The sequence below is a fragment of the Paramisgurnus dabryanus genome, chromosome 10 (assembly GCF_030506205.2).
Source record: "Paramisgurnus dabryanus chromosome 10, PD_genome_1.1, whole genome shotgun sequence".
In the NCBI taxonomy this organism is placed as follows: Eukaryota; Metazoa; Chordata; class Actinopteri; order Cypriniformes; family Cobitidae; genus Paramisgurnus; species Paramisgurnus dabryanus.
The window spans coordinates 15,914,891-15,923,327 of NC_133346.1; the positions used below are offsets into that span (position 1 = coordinate 15,914,891).

The 8,437-nt window shown below is 38.2% G+C and overlaps 1 protein-coding gene across 1 annotated transcript; it reads left to right on the top strand.

Moving 5' to 3' along the window:
* The first annotated feature begins 788 nt into the window (after window positions 1–788).
* On the top strand, window positions 789–8,437 carry pcolcea (procollagen C-endopeptidase enhancer a). The gene is made up of 9 exons (XM_065290644.1): window positions 789–946; window positions 3,586–3,694; window positions 3,797–4,055; window positions 4,351–4,475; window positions 4,698–4,834; window positions 5,628–5,983; window positions 6,057–6,137; window positions 7,720–7,890; window positions 7,998–8,437. The coding sequence occupies exons 1-9, from the start codon at window positions 834–836 to the stop codon at window positions 8,126–8,128; spliced, it is 1,482 nt and encodes a 493-aa protein (XP_065146716.1). The 5' UTR covers window positions 789–833; the 3' UTR covers window positions 8,129–8,437.

An 8,437-nucleotide genomic window follows, 5' to 3' on the forward strand; every position in this document is an offset into this window, starting at 1 on the left:
TTAAACCGGGAAAAAAACGTCATTATATTCTTCTTGCTAATGCTATTATAAAGCTGAAAAGATCCAGTATATTATTTAATATAATTCCGACTGTGTTTGGCTAAATGTCGAAAGTCATGTACACCTAGAATGGCTTGAGGGTGATTAAATATGTGCTCATTTTCATCAATTTTTGTTTTAAACCATTCCTTGTTTTTACAGACAGCATGTTACAGTACAGTATATTATGCTGACAGAGCTAAACTTGTTTTGAACCTAATGCATTCCCTTGAAACTCTTATTGGCATCAAACAGTTGCAGCCTTTATTCATTTAATTCATAATCAACAAAACATGTTGACACCAACAGATATAATCAGCATTATATGCAAACACAACCTTCTAAACTTTGGGGCAATGAGAGGGATCATAAACCCTCTGAACCCTTAGGCATTTCCTGATAACATACAGATCAGACAATTTACACCTAAAACCTGACAGGCAGTGTAACATGTTGAGCTCTCAGTTGATCCATTGGTTTTGACCTCATTTAACTCGGATAATCAGCAACAGATCAAATATAATATCTTTTATTCTCCATATGCATGACTTTGAATTTTGCTTGTCCTCCCAATCTCGCATTTTTTAAAGTAGTGTTTAGTGTTTTCTCCCATGGCCAAAGACAACAACCCTTATACAGTATTTTCTTCGAAAACGAACATCTGGCGCTAATTAAAATCCCCCCCATAGTCCCCCCAACAGCGTGAGTTTCCCACTATTCCTTCTTCGGCATCCCCTTCCTCCACACCTCCTCCTTTATCCCTCCTTCCTTCATATCATGTGTCGTGTGGCTGCATGCGGCTCTCAGTACTGTGGAATATGGAGCGTTTAACTGGTGTGTGGAGTTGGGTGCTGTTGTTGTTTATGAGTTTTGGAGCAACGTTGTGTCAGACAACCAACTACACCAGGTGTGCATTAGGGTTGTGGGTGAGGATGAACTAAGCGTGCATGTCAAGACAAGGTCTTTGTGCCTATAACTAACCTTGTTCATGGTATTTTAAGTGAAAGCATTTTGAGAGTTTTTTTTGTAAAAAGTCTAATTTAATGTTACTCTAAAAGGTGTGTTTGTGATATTCTGAGTAATGTGTTGTTTGCTTAGCATGCATTGATTATAGAGATAAATGAAGGGTTGCAGATGGAAATACTTTGGATTAGTGTGTTTTTGGATAGTGAGTCAGGTCGGCTTGCCCCATACTGTAAAACATTCTTTTCTGCCTTAATTTTTTTGTTTAATCAAAATTTACAAGTCATTCCAACTTACTATTATTTATCTTGACTAGAGATGAGTTGTTCTAACTTATAAAGTATAGTTTAAATGTGTCATATCTCATCAAGATAAATAACAGTAAGCTAAAAAGTTATTTTTTTTACAGTTTTCCTTGTAAGGAGATTCAATGCGTTTTCCTCAAATGATCATTTACAGTTGAGCATTCAAGCTGGCTGTCATCCTTACAGGAAGGAATTCTGGAAAATTCTTGCTGTTTCCATGCTGTTGCATTTAAAGGAATAGTTCACCAAGAAAGATAAATAATGTCATCATTATGAACACAACCTGATGTTGCTTCAAACCTGCATGAGCTTTGTTGTGTCCCTTGGGATTTTTTGCCGGATTTTGTGAAATGTGCGTTTCAGATGTGCATAAGTGAAAATAAATGTTGGAAGAGGAATTACAGACAAGAGAAGGATAGATAATTTGAATGCTTAAAGGTGCATTGTGTAACTTTTAGAAGGATCTCTTGACAGAAATGCAATATAATACACATAACTTATATATTTATATTATCAGTGATGTATAAAGACCTTCCAGCTGTATGTTTTTTATTACCTTATGCTGGATTCACACCAAATGTGGTAGAGGCGGCAAAAATGCGCTATTCGCACTAGTTGGACGCTTTAAACTCAAAATGTTCCTCACTTTATTCGCGCGTGGAATTCTAGTCATTCAAGACATTTACGCGGAAATTTGCGTCATGGGAGGGGCTTCTGTGACTCCGCTTGTTTCTTGTAATCACATCACTACTAGAGCAAGCTCCTGATTGGTTAACATGGCACGATTTTTACGCCAAAGTTCAGATTTTTCAATTTGCGCATTCCCCACGGCAATGCTCAATTCGCTTCATTCGCGAATCAATTTGTGTATTTTGTGCAAACTAGACGTGCAAATGAGGGGGATTCGCATTCTACTGTGCCATGCTAATAAGCGCGTCTATGGATTGACTTAAAATTGAAATCATTCGCGCCTTACGCTCTATTTGCCTCTGGTGTAAACGCAGTATTAGAATGAATTATTTTTACCTACATAGACCGCGGGTGCCCTTACATGGAAGTCACCATTTTGCACCGCCATGTTTCTGCAGTAGCCTTAAACGGACAAACTTCTCTATAGACGGTTTCATCGGACGCACGTGCAGTGACGCGATTACACGTCTGGTTCGAACTTTCATTCCGGCTTCATTTGTTTTAATGGTCTGACTAGCTGCTAAACTGAACTCTTGAACAAATACCTCGTCGAAAATAACAAATGTTTTGGTTTCCTAGGTAATCTATGTGTTGTTTATTTTGCTTGTTATATAAATAAACTACTTTAAAAGAACTTTGTTGTTATTTATTCTTAGCGGCGTTACCTGAAGTTACGCTTGTTTATGTTGTTACTCCTGAAACCGTCAATAAAGCGTGTTTTATAACTACGTTGGCACTATAAAAAATTTGTAGCATTTTTGTCAAATCAACAAATTTTTTTATGTTACTTTAAATCAAAAAATTGTTGTTTTAACTTCGTGCTGCATTTTTTTTTTTGCGTTACTATGCGTTTCGACAACTGTGGACTGAGCCATTGGCTGCATTTCCGATCCCACCACTAGATGCCGCCAAAAATTCGACACAGTGGACCTTTAAAATTTAAATGTATTTAGATTTTAAATCACAGATTTCTAACCCGATCTCATGGGAAAACTTTTTAATTCAAATAATGTGAAATGCACAAAAAAGAGTGAATGAAACTTCACCCCCAACATCACTGAGGCGAATGCAGATCATACTACAACGTACAAATAAGATCAATGTGAATTGATTCGAATTAGCCACCTCATGAAATTGATGAGTATTGCAATGAGATTGATTTTCAGCTAGACTTCTAGACTCCGTCTGTAGCAGCATTACTTTACCAAAGAGCTTTGTCATCCAGTTTAAGTGTATAAACAGATGTGGCTGCAGACATCAGTGGATGTGATCAGAAAACACAACGCTTGAGTGCAAATTCCAGCACACACAAAGTGATGTCAGTGACAGTAAAAAGCATATACAGTGTTTACTGCTGTAGAAGTATTAAAAGTTATGAGCCAATACTGTGGGGGGGGGGGGGTGATGGTATCTGATTTTCCTTTCCAGGTTACGCAAGATGGCATCATGCTCATAAAATTAACTCACTTGTCTCCATTCTGTTTGTACCTGACTTGTAACAATATCTCATATTATGTAAACATTTTGTATTGTGCAATATGAACAGTTTTTTTTATCTCTTAGGTTTACTTTGCTCTTCTCTCCTCAGGCCTGAGTTTAACTGCGGAGGTGATCTGAATGGAGAGTCCGGCTTTGTAGGAAGCGAAGGTTTCCCGTCATACTACAAACCTAACAGCAAATGCACTTGGTACATTACAGTAAGTTAATTTACAATATCATTTAACCATACCATTTTCATTAGGATGGGTTGTTTGTGGTTATGTGAGGGTCTTTTATTCATTATAATTTTTTTGCACTAGGTCCCCGAGGGTAATGTGGTCATGCTCTCCTTCAGGGTTTTTGATTTGGAGGCTGACTCTCTTTGTCGCTATGACTATGTGGATGTGTATAATGGACACTCTAACATGGTACAGAAGCTCGGGCGCTTCTGTGGAACGTTCAGACCTGGGGCTCTTATCTCCACATCCAACGTCATGATGTTAGAGATGGTGTCCGATTCAGGGACAGGTGGAAGAGGGTTCGTGGCCAGCTTCAGTGGAGTAAAGCCACATGTTGATGGTAAAATATTGTTATTGTTGTTCCATGAGAATCAAACCCATGAACTTTTGCTCTGCTAATGCTATGCTATACCAGTTGTACTAGAGGAACACAATGTCATGTATTTTTACTTTCAAGTCAACATAAATAAAACTATTATGCACCTGCTCTGAATACAGTTTTTTATGTATTATAATGAATATTAAGAGGTACATTTTTGCTGCCTAACATTTATGCATTTGCTTTTATCCAAAGCAACTTACAGTGCATTCAAGCTATACATTTTTCATCAATGTGTGATTTTTTTTTCATCCAGATGTACAGTTTTGTGGTGGGAAGCTCACAAAGTCTCAGGGCACAATCAAAACTCCAAACTGGCCCGAGAAGAATTATCCAGCAGGCATCAGCTGTTCCTGGCTTATCACAGTGGAACCAGAAATGGTCAGGAAAAAATATAACAGCGCAGTAATAATTGTTATCAGTTTTTTTACACTGAATAATGGCCGAACGTCAAATTTCTATATTGTGTTCATAAAATGATAAGAAACAGACATGCCTTAATCTGTGAAGATTTTTAAATCTTACAAAACTTTATTTTAAACTGTACATTATTTATGTCTGATAAACGTTATAATTAATAATTATAATTTGGATTTGTTTCAGGTGATCGAGGTGAAGTTTGACAAGTTTGATGTGGAGTCTGACAATTATTGCCGCTTTGACTATGTAACGTTTTATAACGGAGGAGAAAAAGATGACTCGCGACGCATCGGAAAATACTGCGGAGACACTGCACCTCAGTTAGTTCCATGTTTTGGACTTGGATTATATTGTTTAAATTGAAAATAATCACACAACATGACTTCTGATGCATTTTTCCCATTGGAGGAGTTTCAGGAGTTTTAAAATATGGTTTAACTGAATTAAAACTATTTTAGCCTTAAGTTTCTAAGTCTACCAATTAAAATATTAAGATAAGACATATAAAATATAAATTCTTATATTTCTATTTCATTAATAGCTTAGACAAAACCATAATTAGCTCTGTTCTGGGGGGGCAGTGCCCCCTGTCCCCCCTCAACTCCACCAATGGTTTTTCCACTTCTTTGGATTGGCAGGATATAATCTGTCTTGATCTTCGCCTGTTATTAAACAATCGGCCAATAGTGAAAATGTTTCATCTGCCAAAACCAATTATAGGCTGATATATCAGTGCACCTAACAATTATTCATTCTTACAGTATCATATTAAAGGGACACAAGGCAGCATTTTTATGTTAATAAATCATCTTCGTAAGTCGGTATATGGTTAAATGACTCATTACATGACGAATGAAGACTCTCTCGCCCACCCCTACCGTCTGTAGGAAGAATACCCCACTTGCAAGTTCGCTGTATCCGACCCGGTGTCCTTCAGTCTCGTATAGTCTTAGATATAGAACTCATTTACTCCCAGACACTAGGGGGAGCTAGTAGAGAAATAATACTCAGACTTGTGTGCCTTTAACTTTCGTATAACAACAAATGTCAAAACTGCATTTATGGTTGCATTGAATTGACTTGTATTTTACATTTTTTGTGTCCTTTTTCCAGGAATATTGTAACCAACAGTAATGTGCTATTGGTCCAGTTTGTGTCTGACCTTAGTGTGACGTCCGATGGATTCATGGCCACGTACTACAGTATCCCACGTGGCCAGCGCACTCCAACTGAAGGAGGTGATGTTATGTCAGGACCTAGAGTGACATCCACACTCACAAGACCCCGTATCACCCCGGTTAAACCAGTGAAACCTGTTGTCGTGACAACAGAAGCACCAACCACAACAACAACAACAACCACTACTACAAAGATGCCAGAGCAGCGAAAGCCACGACCCAAACCTGTCCAACCCAAGAAACCTGCAAGACCGTCAGTTCGTGAACCGGAACCTGATGAGCCCAAACCAGGTGAGGAAGTAAAAGACATAGCAAACTGGTTTCGGATGAACAGAACTTTTTTTTTAATTATTGTCGTTTTCAGCTGCAGACATAAACCCCTTGTGTCCCAAGGCATGTAAAAGAGAGAGTTCCATCAAGACCAGCTTCTGTGCTAGTGAATTTGGTAAGTGATCTCAGACTCATACAATGTGAAAAGCAAAGCTTATGGAAATGTTTATGTATTAAAGAGACAGTTCATCTAAAAACTAGATGTTAAAGTTTGTGAACAAACTTTGATGTTGGCTTGACAATACAACGACTAAACGTGCATGCGCACCGGACCTTAATCTGACTCATCAGTGTTGCTCTCCTTGCTTGCCTATTTGAATGATGTAAACCAACCCCTGTGTCTCTTCGATGTTCTGATGCAGAGATACAGGTCTTGCTAACTGGTTTCTAGGGTACTCTTTTTAGTTGCTAGGGAGGGACTTGAAAGCTGCCAATGATAATACTCCATAATAGAACCAACACCCATGTTTGTAAAATGTTCTGATGCAGAGATACAGGTCTTGCCAAAAAGTTGCTAGGGTACTCTCTTTGGTTGCTAGTAGGGATGCACCGATACCGATACTGGTATTGGGTATCGGCCTCGATACCACATTTTCTAAAGTACTCGTACCCGTTAAAAGTCCCCCAATACCGGGGATCGATACCACGGTTTGAGAAATGTCTATGTTTGAGCGGCGTGTACGGGGTTAATCCTCTTGTGTTGTCCAAAGAGGCAGAGTTTACAACAAACTCGAACACAGGTCCCTTGTTTTTTTGTTAAATTATATGACTAAAGCTGTTACCTGTAAAAATCTGTTAAATCATGTTTTTTTTTTATTAAGTACTCGGTCTCGGTATCCGCAAGTACTGAAATGCAAGTACTCGTACTCATACTCGTATTTCAAAAAAGTGGTATCGGTGCATCCCTAGTTGCTAGGAAGTGGCTTGGCAGCTGCCAATGATGATACTCCTTAGGCTGCTTGCCAGTATGAATTATATAGTTATATACAATTTACCATAGTAGGATTAACACATTGTTTCATAAGCATTGCCTTCACCATAGTTTCCCTATAGGGCGTTACGCAACATTTGCACCCTCGGAATACCAAGTTACACCTCATTCTGAGGTACACTGTATGTCTTACAGAGCCTTCCAGCCTATTTTAAAGTGGTAACCCAAATGTTTTTACAAAATCCTTAGACCTGGCAAATCCCGTGGGAATTTTGGCAGTTTGATCGTCCATTTTACGAATTCCATAAGTCCGATTCCTAAGAAAAAATATAGCAACTAACTTTAGGACAGCCTGAGTTTGGTGTTTATAGCTTGAAAGCTCTAGGAGGAGTTACGGTAAACAGTTTCAGTCAGAAGAAAAATAATACGTTTAAAGTTATAACAATAGGTTATCTTTGTCAAGCCAACATAATGAAAATTCTGTTATAATTTACTCCTCATTTAAAGCCAGTATGATCTTCTGTGAAACACACAATGAAAATAATAAATGATTAAAATTTAATGTTCCTTATCTCATACTATGAGACTTTAATCTGGATTTCACAGATAGGGTCACTGTATTGAATCTAAACGTGCTGCGTAAGGTTTGACACCTATGACCCTAAATGCCATTGGTTGCCGTTGATGATCGAATTTTCATTTTTTGGGTAAACTGTTCCTTTAGAAGTGATACTTATTTCCAGTTTTCTTTCAATCTCTCTCCTAGTAATCACCGGTAAAATGACAGCAATGAGCCCTGGACCTAATGGAAGCCTGCATGCAACCGTTTCCTTAATTAAGGCCTATAAGACCGGTAGCCTTACAATCACCCAAGCTGGCGAGACCATGTCTGTCAAACTCATGCTAACCTGCAGGAAATGTCCACTGCTGCGCAGAGGTATGACCGAATATACACACATCCAACAAATCACAGTCCTACACACACACGATTTGAGTTCCTTAAAGTTTTACTACTCAACTATTAACACAAACTCTGTCTACCAGGTCAAAACTACATCCTGATGGGTCAGGTGGACGAGGATGGGCGTGGCATACTCAGTCCCGGCAGTTTTACAGCCTTGTACAAAGCCACCCATCAAAAGTTATTGACCAACATCAACAACCAACCATGCTGATGGCAAAGATCAGATGATGGCAGTAGATGAAAGCAATCAATCACTATAGATAGACAGTAAACAGGCCAAATTGATCACAGCGGTCTGAATATTAAGAGATGTTTTTTGGCATTGTACTATAATGCTCAGGAAGTTATATTCTCAGACAGTATTTCATTTTCATTTTAATTCAAACCATGCTGCATTTAAAGCTCAGAACTGAATTCTACTTTTTCTAAAAAGTTAATTGTTCAATTTATTCACTCCGAGATGTCACAAAATATATTTGTAATTTATGATGATGTCTTCAAATACAGGATTTATATAACA